The sequence below is a fragment of the Barbus barbus genome (assembly GCF_936440315.1).
Source record: "Barbus barbus genome assembly, chromosome: 17".
NCBI lineage: Eukaryota > Metazoa > Chordata > Actinopteri > Cypriniformes > Cyprinidae > Barbus > Barbus barbus.
In genome coordinates, this window is record NC_136745.1 from 14,478,591 (window position 1) to 14,496,660 (window position 18,070).

Here is an 18,070-nt window from a genome sequence, read left to right on the forward strand (position 1 = left end):
GAGATAGGCCTTACATAGAGAGCCAATGAACTCTAAAGTGAAAAACTGATCCATCTGAATGGACTTCTCTACTTTTATCAATTTTTCATTTTTCTGAAGCAACGCTGAAGTGGCTCTTGCAGTTCTACTCAAAAATCAGAAGATAGGTTTCATTTTTAAAACGATAGGCATCATATTTTCCACGTTAGCTCTTGCATGAGGAGTTGCCGGTATCTGTTCAATCCTGTATTGAAATCATTCTTCATAAACAAGATCCTGCACTGTGCTTTAATAGAACCTAAATCAGGTTAAGAATGACACGCACAGACACGCTCTTGCTATTGCATAACATCTGGCAGCAGCAGGCGGCTTTATGACCGGCTCTCACACTGACGGTTGAAGTCACCATTTTGACTGAAGCAGACATTTAAAGGAGTGTTAGTGCAAGTCATCAGCGCCGACAGATGTCTGAGAGCAAAACAGATGTACACAGCTGCAGGTTATACTACCATGTCAGACAAAGCGAGGGAAATGGTGAAAATGTTGTAAAGTCTGGCAGAACTAAAAACAGAGAAAATCTAGTAAAAATATTAAAAAATTTATGAATCCAGAAAACCTCCATTAAAGCTTTCAGGACATTTTGAAACTTTAATGCTAATTCTGGTGACTTCTTCAGCCAAGTGGTAATAGTTTTTAATCTCAAAATGAACAAAAAAGCCAAATAAGCAGCATCAATCAGTATTTAGAAGCACATGCAGTTGAAGAAAAACACATTAGATTAATACTTAATCTAAAAACACTGAACACGTTGGGCCAAAAAAACTTCTGTTCAAACATGAAGACAAAACACTTGGTAAAGGTGAAGTATGTAATTTCTGCCACACTAGCATAACTGAGCGAAACTGAAATCATTTTCATTTTGAAATAATTTGCTCAAACTCATGCTGAGGTGTATTTCTTGTGTAATGACGTAACTCACTGCTTAACCACTTTATTATGATGATTTGGAGAAATTAACCAAAAAAAACCAAACATGCTTCTAACTACAGGTCAAGATCTTACAAATCTGTTTGCAAATGTTCATTAGAACTATAGTTTCGGGAAATCCCAAATATTGGTAACAATGGAACATCATGTGACCACAGCTGGCTAATGATGCTCTTGGAAAAACACACCACTGGTCAGAAGTCACAATAACAGAGTCACAATGTTTACAAATTCTTGTGTGTACTCAAACTACAAATAGCTTACTTATGGTTGTCTGTGCAAATTAATATTTTGAGCTATAAGAAAGTATATCGGCAGCATTTTAGCCAACGTCTCATTATTTGTCCCTATGGTATTCAAATACATATGAAATTATCTTTCAGATCCACAAACACTAGCTACCAGAGCTTGTGTGTATACTAAAACAACACCGTTCATATAAGGAATGGAAATTCTGCGACTGGTCCTGATCTGTTCAATCTGCTCCATTGGAGGTGCTATTAATCCAGGATTCAATGACCTTAAAGAGAAAACAACGCATGCTGGAAACTAAACAAAGTATAACATATCCTTGTGAGGAGACATTTGAATGAGTTCTGAAGCAGCCTTTTTCTTGAAGGGTTGATATCAAGCGGTGACATGTTTCTGAAGGAATGCGAGTGTTGAAATAGACCTCATGAAGCACTGAGCACACTTTTCTCATGAACTCTATTGCATTTCCTTATGAGGCTGTGTTTGATGCCTTTCTGTGTGTATAAGTGGGACTGTAAACCAACAAAGAATTGGTGCAAAACTTCATGAAAAAAAAATGAAAGTGCCTTGAGTGAGTGATGGGTTCACGCTATCTAAATGAAATCTACGAAACGCCTTGTTCATTTGTCAAACTGAAAAGTTAAAGGGAACAAATGAGATTATAAGCAGCTAACATCTTAAGCTGTAAACAAAACATGTCTATTAACCATCGCTACATCCAAGATGGAGGTCACTTACCCTGGACACGGTCAGGGGCATGTTGAAGTCCTTGCCTCCCTGAAGCCGAAAACCCCAGGGAGCAGGTCCGTTGAGCGTTACACTATATATATTCATGGCCTGAAGAGAAAACAAACACAAAAGAAAGATTATAGTCACAGTAATATTGTTAGAAGTGATTCAGAGCTCCTAACAAGGCTGAAACCAAACATTCCATACCCACACACATGAACCGTGTCTGGTATGCTGTTGACGTCTGACGGTCCGTGACTTAAACCCAACAATCTTTTTGGATTGGAAGGTAGATAGAACAATTATATAGTACAATACTAAACATATGGTTATCCAAATTTACCCTCAAACATGCAGTACACTCATATCAAGCTATATATACACTACAAACACTTCTAAAAATAAAGATCGTTTTATTGGTATCTGTGGTTCCACAAAGATATTTCAATATCCATGGAACATTTCACTGCACAAAACAATATCGTATACCATGTTATCACAAATGTCTCTATGTCTCTAACTTTATTTGTATATAGCTCACTCACATAAATCAATGTGGACTATATAGCAAACCTCAACTGCTTGATTGGTTATATCGTTGCAAAATGTAATTATATTAATCGCCCAGCTCTAATCTGCTAAATGCGACTATGCATAAAGATATTAAGTCTTTTGTGAAGCTGGTTTAAAAGAAAATTATTTGGTGAAAAGCGCAATACAAATAAAGTTTACTTGACCGTTCAATGAAAGTTAACAGCGCTGAAACCATTAGAAAACACTTATTACACCAATAGAACAGCAATTGTTCACTGTTAAACTGTAGTGCTCGTGGAGACATTTCAGAACCGGCTTATTTAAATGAATTATCAGGTAGGTGACAGAAATAAGCACCTATATATTTCCGTGGTGAACTGCAAATTACTGGTCAGTGATACACAATGAAAGTGCACATTATCTACACTCTAGCAAATCCGCAAGTGAAAATGCAATACATCATGACAACCCAGAACTATTTAAAAGCTCAACATAGATTCATAGCACTCAGTGGCTGTTCGAATAAAGCATTTGCATGTGTGATGGCAGAAGATTAATTTAATAACTAATGAATAATGAGTCATTTTATATTTCTGAAACAATAAAATAATCCACCGCTGGCACCTCCAGCACATCATTGCATCACTATGTTGATTGTGTTACAGGTTGGTACAAGAGCAAATAGTAACATGACATAAAACTGAAAGCCAAGGACAAGCTGAGACCCCCAAATCATGACACTTCCCCCCTCCCGGTGACTTATAGTCCCCAAACTCCATAAACTATCCTATCCCACATGGAGTTTACCTGTTACAGTGTGGCGTGCCGCACACATACCTTATGCCAAGGGCCAAAACCTGCAGAAAACCAAGTGGAAATCTGGCACTGCGAGACAGCCTGACTTTCTCACTGCCTGCAAAGCTCAACTCCCTCCCCTCCTTCTTTGTGACATGGGTTCGCTCCACGTCTCTCTTACTCCACAGGCTATATAAGGAATGTAAAACTACACCAAACTATTTCAGCCCAACACCCACGAGTCACGGAGAGGGGGAAGAGAGACCGAGAAAGAGAGGGAGGGAGTGAAGGAAGAGAAAACATCTACTACCTCAGATTCTCTGGCTCTAGATGGATCATTTAAACCCATAAACTACTAGAAAAGACATCAGAAGACAGGTTGGATGGGTGGGAAGCCAAATGAACATTCCTCTCAAACCGGATAACATACGTTTCATGGTTGCACCCACAGTTGGGTATGTGACAGCAATTTGAGAGAGCACTGTTTTGCCCTGTGGTAAAACTGCAATTGAGAAGACATTACACATTCTGAATGGTCTTTTCTCACTGCGCGAATAACATACGTTTTAGACGGCAAAACCGTAGCCTACCACACAAAGCAGGTTTTCTCATACTGAATACAATTTGAGAGCACAAAACGGCTGCTGTTGTTGTACCCTGTGGTAAAACTGTAATTGAGAGGGCACTGTACTTTCTCAAAGGTCTCTTTTCTGGTGCATTTCAATTTTCCACTAACTACCTCCAATTTAATACAGTCCTTTGTCATAAAAATTACTTTTAAAATAACATTCATTCATAAGTCTGACATTCCATCCCCTAGGGTGAATTAGAATGTTTTGCTTAAAAGAACTGATAAAGCTGAAAAAGCACATAATTATGCATAAAACAGTCAAGTGTTCAAGAGGTCTAAACTCATTTCGGTCAATGGGGTTATGTGAGTGCAAGAATAAATCATGTACTTTGCAAACTGCATGCAACTCAGTATCGACCTATGAACTATACATTAACTACAATAATGTGTAATTTTTTTTCTTCAATATGAGGAAATAAGACACTGATTTCACTGATCAATGCCTTTGATCAGTGAAACTAACTGACAACTACACAATCTGCAATAAGCTTGCATTCAACTCTGTAATAATGACTTACAACTAAAGCCCAATTTCCTACAGAAATAATTTTTAGCTCATTAAAAGGGAACCCATATTAGATGCAAAACCACATTAAAATGTAAACTAATGTAGCCTACTACTAATTGCCTGTTAGGAAAAAAAAACAAAACAAAACAAAGTAACGTTAGCCAATGCATTCAAATGCAATTGCAGTTTTAAACATGCCGATTTTTAAACATGTTCGTAGCAATTTCAATTAAATCATAAATCGACACTGCTCAAACTGATGCATTTGTTTGCCATCTTAACCGGTTCTGCAGTACTTCTCATATGAGAGTCTATGTAACCTAGAAACGTGATACACTCTTTTTAAAGCCCGGTTGCTGCCGGTAAGTTACATCCAAAAAGAAGTTGGGAAGCAGCGCATTTACCTCTTTCTGATCGGCAGACATCGCAGCCTCCTGTTTTCTGATCTGATGGGCTGTTATAAAGATATCAAGTAAACTTCACAACTTTCTGGACTCGGGCGTCAAGTCGCGCACAGAAGCCGCAGGTTTTCCCAGTTGGGTTCTCTTTTAGTAGGATTACACGTCATGCGTCACGTGGAGGCCTGACGCACGGGCTCGGTGGGCGCGCCCCCGTGGCCAGACTCGCATATGTTCTATGTTTGCATTCAATTATAAATTTATTGAGAGTCTACTACCCTCCAGCAAGCAGTACTCATGCATTGTCACAGTTATGTTTTTTTTTTTGTCTTTTTTTTTTTACAGTCATTTATGCCATATATGTATTTTTAGTGAAATAATTATTTCCATTTATTCATTTCTAGCATTAATAATTTGTTAGCTAATTAAATGTGTTAATGTATTCGCATATGTATACATTTGTTTGTTTATATTTTAACAGGATTTTAGTATATTATTATATTTAAAGATTCTTTCTTGATCCTTTAGAATTGGATAAAAGAATCCAATATATGACCATATTAGTTCATCATTTTGGCTTGGATTTGACCAGATTTTAATCATGATTAATATGGAGGAAAAAAACTAAATTAATGACATTCATATTTTTCCAGTTCACATAAAGAATCTCAGTCAAAGGAATTAAATTAAATGCAATTACATAGCCAAATATATATGAAGAAACAGAACAAAGTGAGACAGAAGAACTGTCTCTAAGATGATTCAAGAAACCTACCTGCAAAGCTACCTGAAAAACTATGCAAAAGCTGCTTTAAATGCAATGATCCACCAAATGTTGATTTAATTTAGTTAATAGAAGTTAATTGATAAAGAAAATCTAAGAAAATCCACATTTTACAGCATTTTTACACTATAAACTTTTAACGGTACTGTAGCTTTGCAGGTAAGTTTCTTGAAGCATCTTGGAGACGTCGTTGACACAGTTCTTTTGGATTTAGTCTGTTCTGTTTCTTCATGTCATTCCAGACAGAGCGGATGATGATCAGATCAGATCTCTGTGTGGAGCACTGGCTGTCGTCAGACTCCTTGTGAAAACAAAATCTCATTCAAAAGAATGTTTGGAAATGCAAACTGATATTTTCTCTTGACACACTACAGCAAAAGATAGAAATAACTGACTTAAAACCATTTTTAGCTGGTGAAAATACTAGTGTTCTAATCATTTTGGCCACCATACAGTTTATATATATTTATTACAATTTATATAAATATATTACACTATTTCAAATGATTTGGGGAAATGATCGGTGCCATTGCATTTTACTGTATTTTCAAGTATTTTACAAGAGATCACTGAGGCAAGATCTCAAGATCATGATACTTTAGCTAGAATTAGAAAATGCATTCATCCATATTCCATGCTCCTTAAGAATGTCTCAGTAAGTCAAAACATACATAACTATAATTGTGCAACTCAGACAGCTCAGCATTGCAATTTGGGAGTGTTTTCCAAATATGCTTGAATATTGTTTTTATAACCAGTAGCTTCTATAAACACTTTTAACGATGAAAAAAAAAGAAAACAAGTAATTACATCACATTATGAACTGTCTATGGCATTATATATCAAATATCTTGATTCAGGGTTGAAGTGTGAATTTCATACAGTCTCCAGTAGATGGAGACAAAACACCACAAATCTACTGTGCGTTCAACATTATTGTTACTGAAATTTTCCCAGCCCTCCCAACAAGAGCTGCGTGTCATTCAACTCATAGCCAACCTGCTGCCAAAAAAATATTTTATATACTTTTACAACGCACAAATCTGTCACTGTTTGACCTACTAATGTAAGTTTATTTTTCCTTAAAACACTCCTAACTTGCTTGAAGAACAAAACAGCTGGAGCTATACGGAAGCCGGTGTTACTTTGTTAAACATGGCTGACGACTTTGGCTTTTCGGCCTCCGACAACGGAGTTCATGCAGAAGAAGATCCGGCCGCGGCGTTTCTGGCCCAGCAGCAGAACGAGATCGCCGTGATCGAGAACGACAGCGCCGGGTTCGGTGCTCTGGAGGACGGTGGACCTCCGTCCGCGAACACCTACACATCGTTCGGAGGTGAACGTGTCGCCTTGCACTTCATATTATAAGTATACGATTTCCATTATATTGTTATAGGATTATACGATTTTAAACGTAATGTAAGATCTTACTACAATATCCTTCTTACATCTAAGTACCAGTAGTACAATGTAAATACCGTGGTATACGATGGTACTAAATGAGTGCCACATCACTTACCAAAAAAGTACCATGGTTTTTGACAATCTCTTAAGAAATGTAATGAGGCAGTATGGAATTTACTGTACCGTGATATTTAAAAGTACTTTTAAGAATCCCGTGATACATGTCCAAAACATATATATTATATTATATGTGACCCTGGTCCACAAAACCAGTCATAAGTAGCACAGATATATTTGTAGCAATAGCCAACAATACACTGTATGGGTCAAAATGATAAATTTTTCTTTTATGCCAAAAATCATTAGGATATTAAGTAAAAATCATGTTCCATAAAGATATTTTGTAAATTTCCTAACATAAATATATATAAAAATATTTTTTATTATTAATATAGGCAACTTTATAGGACAAATTTAAAGGTGATTTTTGTACCCTCAGATTCCAGATTTTCAAATAGTTGTATCTCAGCCAAATACTGTCATATCCTAATAAACCATACACCAGTGGAAATATTATTTATTCAGCTTTCAGATGATGTATAAATCACAATTTAAGAAAAACTGACCATTATGACTGGTTTTGTGGTCCTGGATCACATATTATATTATATTATATGGAAGTACAGCGGTACTGCTACAGTACTTTTTAGTACAAAAGTGCACATTAATTCAACAAAATGTATAACAACAATTAAAAGTTTATAAAATAATAACAACTGTATTTGTTGTTTGTTAATATTAATCATTATCACTTTCTCATTATAATAATAAAAATATAGCAAAGATGCTGTAATATGAATTGTGTGGGAAGTGACCTACACTCATCGTCATCATCATCAAAATTAACCAGTCGTGGAGAGAGATTAATCATGATTGACAACAACCATGAAGATTCTAATTTGGATAGTTTATTGTTGTTAAGTGAATTTCAATCTAATGCCACCAAATCAGGTTTTTCAGTAGTCTAACATCACATCTTCAGCTTTAATGCTGGAGTTAAAGTCACACCTGCCACACTGTCAAGTTAAGACAAGCAAACAAACTGGAAAAGCGCACTAGTACAGGCTATTTATGTATAACAAAAGTTGACAATCAAAGTTGCTGAAGTAAACCGCTTTGAAAAGTGAACACCCACCTGCTGACTAGATCCAGAAATTATGAGAGAGGTCTTTACGTACTCACAGTCCGACAAGGTGTGCTGCATTCCAGTGATGCTTGTAATAGTTTCTGTAGTCAACGTAGCGTAGAAACTGTTGCCTAACGAGTGCTAAAACTCATGTTGTTTCTGCTATTTGAGTGCAGGTGATTTTGAAGACGCACCAGCTACTGCTGTAAACGGAGATATGTTTCAAGTGAGTGTGGTTAGAAAAACAACAAATCTTGTCGTATTAAATGTTCTTGTTTGTTTTTATGTACTACAACACAATTGACAACTGAGTCAGGAACGGACGTTGTTAACGTTACATCATTTGTAACATTAGGACACCAACGGCACAACTGACAGCTACTCAGCCATTGCCCAAGTCGACATGCAGAGACAGGAACCTGAAAGCCTGCGCAAATGGAGGGAGGAACAAAAGGCTCGGCTGGAGGAATTAGGTACTGAATTATTTCCTGTATAATTATAAATAACCTTCAATAGGAAATTGTGCTTTTTGTGTTTGTGGGTTACAAACTGGATAGACTGCCAAGTTCAATTAAGACAATTATTTAGCATGTCATAATTTTAGATGGGAGAAATTTCTCAGGTGAAATCCTTGGCTCTTAACAGCTGGTTTAACGTTATTTCAATTAATTAATAGTGCTTTTGACAAATACGTTTAATATTATCCAGGTTATTCCACAAAATGCTGGTCCCTTATTATGGTGGCCGACATGTTTAGATCACTTGGCCAGTTGAATTCTAATCACTTCATAAACCATTCTTGTTTTGTGAAACGATGAATATGGTGCTTCTACAGTGGCAGCAGTAATCGAAAACAGTCACTTGAGGATATGCTGCAGCCACGTAATAGACATCAGAATGTACCATTTTGTTAGCAAAACATAAAAAGTTACAAATGAGAAAAAGAACACTTCAATGGAAAAACAGTTTAAACGCCTTTATTCAAATAGCTGATTTATAATAGAAATACGAATTTTGAAGACATAAATGAAAAAAGCCAAACGTAATGTGGTGTCAAATATGAGGATACATTTTGCTTATTGTTTATTACTTAAAAAAATCAAGCAATTTGTGTGTTGTGTATGAACTTTTATGTTTTCTGATGTGCAGATGCAGCCTCTAAAGCAGCTGAGGCTGTGTGGAGGGAAAAGGCCCAGAAGGAACTAGAGGACTGGCATGTACACCAGAATGAACAGATGGAGAAGAATAAAGCCAACAACAGGTATTTTCACTCTAAGGGTGTATTCACACCAGGAAAGTCCGTTAGTTCACTTGCTTTGGTCCGGACCAAATACAATGTTGATTTTTGTTTTGTTTGGTGCGGTTCGCTTTCACATGGCAACATTGCAAAGCGTACCAAAATGTGTTTATGCAAGTCACATGTGAGTAAAGCTGTCCTCTTATTGGTCAAAGTTCACTTGTTTACGTCATTCATCAAGATGGATTGACAAGTTTGCTCCGCGGGCTTACTGCGGCTTTATAGCTGTCCTGGCAAACGCTCATTCCTCTCTAATAGATCTATCTATATATAATTATATTTTCACTATATATATATATATATATATATATATATAGTGATAATATAATTATACACATATATATATCTGTGAATGCAAGTGATATATATATATATATATATATATATGCAGTTACAGCCAGAGGGAATCGAGAGGCTTCGTCAGGACAGCATTCTTGTAATGCGCGGAGAAGAGTAATTAATTACACAACATTTTAATATGAAGAGGTGCTCTTTGGTTTTCAACTGCAATAACAAATATTCTCACTAACAAAATCAAAGTTTCTCACAAATTCTCACTTGCATTCACAAAATAATAATTTGTTACATTTATATAGGGTTTTTTTTTTATCTTTTCATTTTACATTATTGACACACTATTTTCCTTTTTTGATATTGTGCAGTTGCTTTGACACAATTTACATTGTTAAAAGCGCTATATAAATAAAGGTGACTTGACTTTTCTGGGTACTCAAAGCGCTTGACTGCTAGACACAAAAGACACTGACTGCTGCTTTTTATATAACATATTCCCCGTTATGAATTATGATACCGCTTGGTTCGTTGGGTCGGATTGCTTTCTCACCACAAACGAACCGCTCCAGGGTTCGTTTGAAAGCGTACCGAGACCACCTTTTCAAGCAGGTCTCGGTATGCTTGTTTGGCCCGCTTTTGGTGCGCACCCGAGTGCGATTGCTGCTTTCTCACCTGCCCAAACGAACCGCACCAAGAGGGAAAACGAACTCTGGTGCGATTCAACCGAACTAAATGAGGCAGGTGAGAAAGCACCCTAACATCCAGGCTTTATTGAGCTGCATGTATTTGTTAGAGAAAATTAGGTTGCAGACAGTTGTGAACCATCAGTCCATACGAGAAAAGACATGTGATGGAGAACGTCTAAGAAAATGGTTTGCCAAACTCTAAAATACAGGCTTCCTATTGTCATTAGTATAATTGTAGCTGATTTTAAGATATTTGTTTTATGAAATTGTTTATAGTATGCATTTATAGTATGTTTTAGATGAGGTCTCATCTTTGTCATACTCATAAGTAAATGTAATGAATTCATTATGAGTCTGACTGCTGAGAAACTAATGCCAGCCACCTCTTGCATGTCTCAGCAGACATTTGCATGATATCTGATTCTCTCTGTTTATAATGTAGTTTTTCATGTGCACAAAGAAAACTGTTTAAAATGCTGTCTGTATGCTTTTAATTCTTGATAGAAATCACATAGACTTTGACTTGTCATATTGCAAATATTAATATTTTTTATTGGGTGTTCCATCCCTTTTATTCACATTACAGTGTGCTGTGTGTGTGTATTTATAGCAGAGGTTCAATGCACTTAAAAAGCTCTTAAAAAATGTAGACTTTTTCCTCAGGCACAAAATCATATTTACAGTACTGCACTTAGAATTTGTACTGAGGGGATGATCAAACTGATTTTCTATGGTAATCGGCAGCAGGTGTTGTATCTTCAGTCTTCTTGGTGTCATGAAAAAGTATCTGATGTAGTTTAACACTTCTTTTCATGTGCAGTTTGTGTGAGACTGACTTTCTTCTTATGTGTCCCTCTCTCTCACTCTCCGGCTCCCATTTTTCTCTTTCATTTATCTTCTTTTCTTTTCCTCTTCTACTGTCCTGCCTGTTTGTGCATTAGGATCGCTGATAAGGCTTTCTACAAACAGCCCAACTCTGATGTCATAGGCTTTGTGTATGTTTAATGCAAATCAGTGAAATTGCACATAATTGCACTCAGTTTCTCGCTTGCATCACATAAACAACCATTCAAAAGTTTGAGGTCGGTAAGATTTTTTTAAATGAAAAAGTCTCCCTGCATTTATTTGATTAAAAATACATTAAAAACACTAATATTGTGAAATATTATTAACATTTAAAAGAACTGTTTTCTATGTAAATATATCTTAAAATGTAGTTTATTCCTGTGTTGGCAAAGCTGAATTTTCTACAGCCATTACTCCAGTCTTCAGTGTGATATGATCCTTCAGAAATCATTCTAATATGCCGATTTATTTGGTACTTTAGAAACATTTGTTCTTATTATCAGTGTTAAAAAATGTTGCTGCTTAATATATATTTTTTTAGAAATGTTTCTTTCAGGATTCTTCGATGAGTCGAAAGTTCAAAAGAACAGCATTTATTTAAAATATCTTTTTTTGTAGCATTATAAATGTCTTTACTCTGACTTTTGATCAATTTAGTGCATCCAAGTATCAATATAAAAAAAAAAATAATAATCTTACTTACCCCAAAGTTTTGAACAGTGTAATTACATAAATGCTTTATTTCTCATTTAATGTAGAGGTATCTGTTCCACCAACATTTTTAACGATATCCATGGTTAATTTCATATTAACAGGTCTATAACTTCCACCTTTCATTCTTTCTTAACAGTTAGATATGCCCACCCAAAAAGATGAAATATTAACATCAAATGTCTTCTGATTGGCTGTGATTTTCAATCGGTGTGTCAAGACATGGTTAAGACAGAAAATAATCACTACTGGATGTAGAAATAATGTTGGCCGATCTCTAATTTCATTTGAAGTCTGAGATGATGACAAGTGACATGGCTCTTACCTAAGCATCTGTGATTCTCTCCTATCCGTCCATGTAGAGTGTCAGAAGAGGACTTCCTCAAGGAGTGCGATGATGACAGCCCTGGAACAGAATGGGAGAAAGTGGCCCGTCTATGCGACTTTAACCCCAAAACCAGCCGCCAGACTAAAGACGTCTCTCGCATGCGCTCCGTTCTTATTTCTCTAAAACAGACGCCTCTGGTTCGCTAACGTAGCTCCCTCTTGTATTTCCTAGGTTTTCTTTCTGATCCCTCTTGCACTTTATTTTAGTGAGGCTGAACATTTGAACAGATTTAAGCTTTTATGTTTTTAAAAAGGGTCATTGAATGTGTATGCTTTACTGTATTTAAACTTCCTATTTATGTACCCTGGTGTTTTGCAAAGACTTTGGCTGTTCCATATGTTAAAGAACATATTGTAAGTGTGCCTCGATCCATTGAAAACAAGTCAAATTTTCCCCTAATCTCAAGCTACATGAAAGGTAGCAGATGTTGCCAAAAGTATTTTGGTTAGCTTACGAGTTATTTTTGTGATTGTCACAATATTTGCAGAGCCCATTGGACAGCATTAAGTGACTTTATTGCCTTGTTACACAGGAAATGGAAGTGTTTGGTTACATTCTACACATGAACACAGTTTAGTTACCATCTCTCACCCTATATAGTATTTTTTACCGTTTATTTATCTTGCTAAGTTGAATGTTGTGTTGTAATCAGTATCTGGGTTTGGCATTATCTGCGTTTTTATTTCTGTTCACTTCCAAGAGGGACGTTACATTTCTGAGCTTGCTACGGTTCTTGTTTTATTATAATACACATTACCACTTTCAATATTCAAATAGTTATTAGTTAAGGGTGCAGTTTTTAATTCAATGTGCATGTTGCCCATAAACGCTCCTATTATACTTAAAATAGAAGAAATCTTGTACAGATGAAGGAGAAATGCTCAGATTTAACTTGCTAATATACCACTGCACAGAAATCATGGCACATTAAGCACATGTCTGTGCTGCTTACATAGCAGTTAATGTTTTGTTTTATGTCACTATATATAAAAGGGACTAATAATAAGTTTGAACCATGTGCTTTTCTAGTGTACAGTTTGTAATTGTGGCCTCAGTCTACAGCAATGAATCATGTGCCTAAACCTTTTCTCACTGTGAGACTTAATGTTTATCTGTAGGCCTTCATCATTCAAAGCTGCCAAAACCGCTAGATATAAAACGTAGCACAGTAAGTTAATGCAGGCAGTTGTATTTTTACATAAACATGCTGGAATTAAAACAATACTGCTTTTTATAGACCAGATTTTGAATCTGCAATACTACTTGTTACTTAATGGCACATGTATATATGTTACAGATTGTTTGATTAAGTTAGGAGACCTTCTTTCTATTGAAAATTAAATTTTAGTTGGTTTTTAAGATAACTTTAGTTGCATATTACAACAAATGATGGTTAATAACCAAAGAAATCTTCTGTACGTTTTTGACTCTGCTTCAATTAAAACGTGGGTTCTAATTCAACAATCTAGTGAAAATTCATTTGTAATTTAACATTGGTTTTCAGTCCCCCTTTTATAGATCTCTGAGCCCTTATCCTGTTTCCAAAATGTGTGTGTGCATCGGCATCAATAATTATTCTGTATTCAATAACACGTTAAATAAAACTAATTAATTTAAAACCATATGCATTCAGACAATCTTTATTGTGACTTCTCAAAATGAGACTAACATTTATAACACTTGGATATTTACGTTAACATCAAGAATTACCATTTTCTTTGCATACAATACACAGTACCGTAAGTAGTCCATCTAAATACATACAGAAAATTGAGGTAAAAAGAAAAGCAATACAATGTTTCAAGCAAGGGTCATCAACATGGAAAAACAGGTACTATGCCTGTCAACCAAACAATTCTGTGACTCTTTAACTCATGAAAATAATTATTTACTTATTTATTTACAAGTTGTGCCAAACTTGTACGAGTTTCTTTCTTCTGTTAAGCACAAAAGATGATATTTTGAAGAATGTGTGTAACCAAGCAGTTGAAGGTAGCCACTGACTTCCTTTTGTTTTTTTCATACTAGTCAATGGCAATCGTCAACTGTTTGGTTACCAACATTCTTCGAAATATCATCGTTTGTGCATAACAGAAGGTAAGAAACTCATACAGGTTTGGCACAACTTGATAGTGAGTAAATGATGACAGATTTTTTTTCCCTTTAAATGTGTGGCATATGCATAAAGTTTACAAATGAGTTCTTACACTGGGCCTTTATCTATAAAGAAAAAAAAAGCTAATAATTGGCATTTAATATTCAGTTCATTCCATATTCACATCACATTTCAGCCATCGACCATATAAGGCGCTTGTCAGTGTGGTCAAACAGGGTCTGCTGTCTTCTCTTCACTGCTTGGGCTTCAGTGCTGTGGCAGCTACACCCACTATAATAGCAACAACGGTGAAGCCTTGAGCGAAGATACGGGCTCTCATTAGCAGCTGCGACTGTCGAGTTTTGCCCCGTCTGAAGGCGCTGAGGCCGTAGATCAATGCTCCTGCTGTTCCCAAACAACCTGAGAAGGAAGACCACATACAGAAAGAGAAAGAAAGTGACGTGACATACGGCCAAGTATGGTGACCCATACTCGGAATTTGTGCTCTGCATTCAACCCATCCAACGTGCACACACACAGCAGTGAACACACACACACCGTGAACACACACCCAGAGCAGTGGGCAGCCATTTATGCTGCGGCGCCTGGGGAGCAGTTGGGGGTTCGGTGCCTTGCTCAAGGGTATTGAGGGTGGAGAGAGCGCTGGACATTCACTCCCCCCACCAACAATCCCTGCCAGCCGGGGACTCAAACCTGCAACCTTTGGATTACGAGTCCGACTCTCTAACCATTAGGCCACGACTTCCCCGTAAAATACAAAATTACAGCTATTCTACTTATCTTAAACTATTACAAGAATTATGCATATTATATATACATACCATACATGCACATTTATTATTAAGTGGTTTACTCAGATGGAATCTTTCTATGAAATATGTTAAAATACTAAAATGTAGGTTTATTTCTTCTGGCGGAACGTCTGTCTTTTCTGTTTTCATTGGTTGAGTAAAGCCCAGCTGGACAGCTGTGTAGGTCACATTCAAACCTCACAGCTGGAGAGAAGGGTGTGTTCAGTGGAAAATATACTGTGCCCTGGGATTCTCGGTAATGCTTACCAATTTTCTCAGCCAGTGACCAATGGAAGCAAAGAAAAGAAAGTGATTTAATGTCACTTACTACCCACCCCAAACACTACCATTCAAAAGTTTGTGATCAGGAAGGTGGGTTTTTTTCCCCCTCAAAATATTTTTTTTTAATGATGCATTAAACTGACAGTAAAAAATATATTTCTATTTCATGTAAATGCTGTCCTTTTAAACCTATTCATCAAAAAATGATCATTAATATTAAGCAGCAGAACTCTTTTCTACACTGATAATAAATGTTTATTAAGCACCAAATTTTTGAAATATCATGTGACGGTAGGATTGCTGAAAATTCAGCTTTGCCATCACAGGAATAAATTACATTCTGAAATGTATTAAAAAATTAACATTTTATTTTATAATATTTAAAATATTTTTCTTTCTACTATATTTTGATCAAATGTGAGCATCAGAGACTTAAACATAAAAAAATCTATAAATCAATCCTTTGAACAGTAGTTTATTTTTGACAAAATATTGTTACAACAGTAATTGTTAATACTAGAAAACTTTAACTTGCTATCAAGAAGGTAACTATCCAAATTTACGAATGTTTGTTTTTGTTGTTGTTGTAACAAACTTGTCAAAAGAGACAAATAACAGAGAGAAAGCGTTCTACTGCGTTTGGTTTGAATCACCGTTCCTCTGAAAAACACTCTCTGTTTTTGTTCCCCCCTTTCTTTCTGGCTCTGACACAAAACAAAGAATGTGTGCACGGCAGCACTTCCATAACACAGAGGAAGGAATTCAGTGTATCAACTGCTATACAGGTGCATCTCAGAAAATTAGAATATGGTGAAAAAGTTCATTTATTCTTGTAACTTATTTCAAAAAGTGAAACTTTCATATATTTTAGATTAATTACATGTAAAGTAAAACACTTCAAAAGTTTTTTGTTTTAATTTTGATGATTAGAGCTTACAGCTCATGAAAGTCAAAATCAGTATCTCAAAATATTAGAATATTTACATTTGAGTTTCAATAAATGACCATCCATGCAGTATAAATTCTGGGTATCTCTTGTTCTTTGAAATGCAGCCGTATTTTGGAGCACTTTATGCTTCCATCTGCTGACAAGCTTTATGGAGATGCTGATTTCCTTTTCCAGCGGGACTTTAGCACCTGCCCACACTGCCAAAAACACTTCCAAGTGGTTTTCTGACCATGGTATTACTGTGCTTGATTGGCCAGCCAACATGCCTGACCTGAACCCCATATGGAATCTATGGGATATTTTCAAGAGAAAAATGAGAAACAGTCGATCCAACAATACAGACGAGCTGAAGGCTCAATAGTGCCTCAGCAGAGCCACAGGCTGATTGCTTCCATGCCATTCCTCACTGATGCTGGAGTTTGTGCTAAAGGAGCCCCGACCAAGTATTGAATGCATAAATGAACATACTTTAAAGAACTTGAACTTTTCTGTTTTGTAAATTCTTTTTTTGATTGATCTTAGAAAATATTCTAATATTTTGAGAGACTGATTTTTGACTTTCATGATCTGTAAGCTCTAATCATCAAAATTAAAACAAAAAAACTTTGAAATGTTTTACTTTACATGTAATGAATCTAAAATATATGAAAGTTTCACTTTTTGAAATAAGTTACAAGAAAAAATGAACTTTTTCACCATCTTCTAATTTTCTGAGATGCACCTGTGTTACTTTGACAGGGGTTAAGGAAAGTCAAACTCTGCACATTTAACTTCTGTCAGTGCAAAACTCTCAACTGGAACATGTCCTAGATGTTGCGAGATGATCACCTTGATCTAAAATTCATGACATAAGAGGTTTCCATGCAAGGACATTGCTACATTAAGTCTATTCAAAAAATCTCTGCATTTGATCTTCAACGGCGTTTAATCGTTGGCAACCAAAATCATATGAAGCTGTATTTTGGAGAATCATATAATTATGTTTTGCAACTTGTGTAAGTCACTGTTTACTGTTTTATGTAACTCACCTATAGGGACGAACGGATTCTCTTTGGTCTTTCTGATGAATTTGTCTTTAAAATTCTCCTCCCTCGCTCTGGGCAGCGGGTTGAATCCCTCGATAACCGGATGCTGAGATAAATCAAACACGACGGGTGGACGATCTGCTTTGATCGGTTGATCTCGGCCAACCGGGGTCGTTGCAGTTGCCATACTTAGATCTTCAGCTAACAGGAAGTGGAATAAACAGAGAGAACCGGGCATTTCCGCCAGCTGTACATCACATGACATAACTGGTCTTTATGTTTTAATTTTATACTTTTTATTTTATTTTTATTTTTTTTTCTAATAACACAATAGATCATGTGTTTTAACCTGCAATATGATTGTATAACATATATAATCTATCTAATCAACTGTGGTTACTAGCTTCTCTTAATGTTCAATTGAAATGACAAGAACACTGTTTATTGTTAATTTATATTATAAATTAATAGTTTTCTTTGTAAAAACAAATGAAGGTA

The 18,070-nt window shown here is 36.0% G+C and overlaps 3 protein-coding genes across 6 annotated transcripts in view; 1 reads left to right on the plus strand and 2 right to left on the minus strand.

Annotated features, from left to right (window-relative positions):
- LOC306883397 (PDZ and LIM domain protein 7-like) overlaps window positions 1-4,981 on the minus strand; it is a 42,045-nt gene extending 37,064 nt beyond the window's left edge. The window contains exons 1-2 of one of the 3 annotated variants that reach the window (XM_079438613.1): window positions 4,820-4,981; window positions 1,957-2,055 (exon numbers count right to left, since the gene is read on the minus strand). In XM_079438613.1, the coding sequence (XP_079294739.1) occupies window positions 1,957-2,055; window positions 4,820-4,840 (120 nt within the window). In that variant the 5' untranslated portion in view covers window positions 4,841-4,981. Of the gene's footprint in view, window positions 1-1,956; window positions 2,056-3,318; window positions 3,473-4,819 lie in introns of those variants that run through there. The other 2 variants (XM_079438614.1, XM_079438615.1) reach the window with 2 other exon arrangements.
- A 1,523-nt stretch (window positions 4,982-6,504) lies between these two features.
- LOC306883399 (clathrin light chain B-like) lies at window positions 6,505-14,024 on the plus strand. 2 transcript variants are annotated; one of them, XM_079438618.1, is made up of 6 exons: window positions 6,505-6,933; window positions 8,364-8,413; window positions 8,543-8,660; window positions 9,337-9,448; window positions 11,406-11,459; window positions 12,384-14,024. In XM_079438618.1, exons 1-6 carry the CDS (start codon window positions 6,753-6,755, stop codon window positions 12,553-12,555), a joined length of 687 nt encoding a protein of 228 aa, XP_079294744.1. In that variant the 5' UTR covers window positions 6,505-6,752; the 3' UTR covers window positions 12,556-14,024. The 2 variants fall into 2 exon arrangements, with proteins under 2 accessions (XP_079294744.1, XP_079294745.1); XM_079438619.1 differs by lacking the exon at window positions 11,406-11,459.
- Window positions 14,025-17,784, minus strand: LOC306883400 (HIG1 domain family member 2A-like). Its single transcript, XM_079438620.1, has 2 exons — window positions 17,576-17,784; window positions 14,025-14,924 (listed from the first exon to the last, which is right to left on the minus strand). The coding sequence occupies exons 1-2, from the start codon at window positions 17,757-17,759 to the stop codon at window positions 14,758-14,760; spliced, it is 351 nt and encodes a 116-aa protein (XP_079294746.1). The 5' UTR covers window positions 17,760-17,784; the 3' UTR covers window positions 14,025-14,757.
- Window positions 17,785-18,070: the final 286 nt, after the last annotated feature.

Coding starts and splice junctions, on each gene's coding strand:
- LOC306883399 (XM_079438618.1), top strand. CDS start 6,753: ATGGCTGACGACTTTGGCTTTTCGGCCTCCGACAACGGAGTTCATGCA. Junction 9,449..11,405: donor AAGAATAAAGCCAACAACAG/GTATTTTCACTC, acceptor TTTGTGCATTAG/GATCGCTGATAAGGCTTTCT. Junction 11,460..12,383: donor TCTGATGTCATAGGCTTTGT/GTATGTTTAATG, acceptor CCGTCCATGTAG/AGTGTCAGAAGAGGACTTCC.
- LOC306883400 (XM_079438620.1), bottom strand. CDS start 17,759: ATGGCAACTGCAACGACCCCGGTTGGCCGAGATCAACCGATCAAAGCA. Junction 14,925..17,575: donor GAATCCGTTCGTCCCTATAG/GTGAGTTACATA, acceptor CTTCCTTCTCAG/GTTGTTTGGGAACAGCAGGA.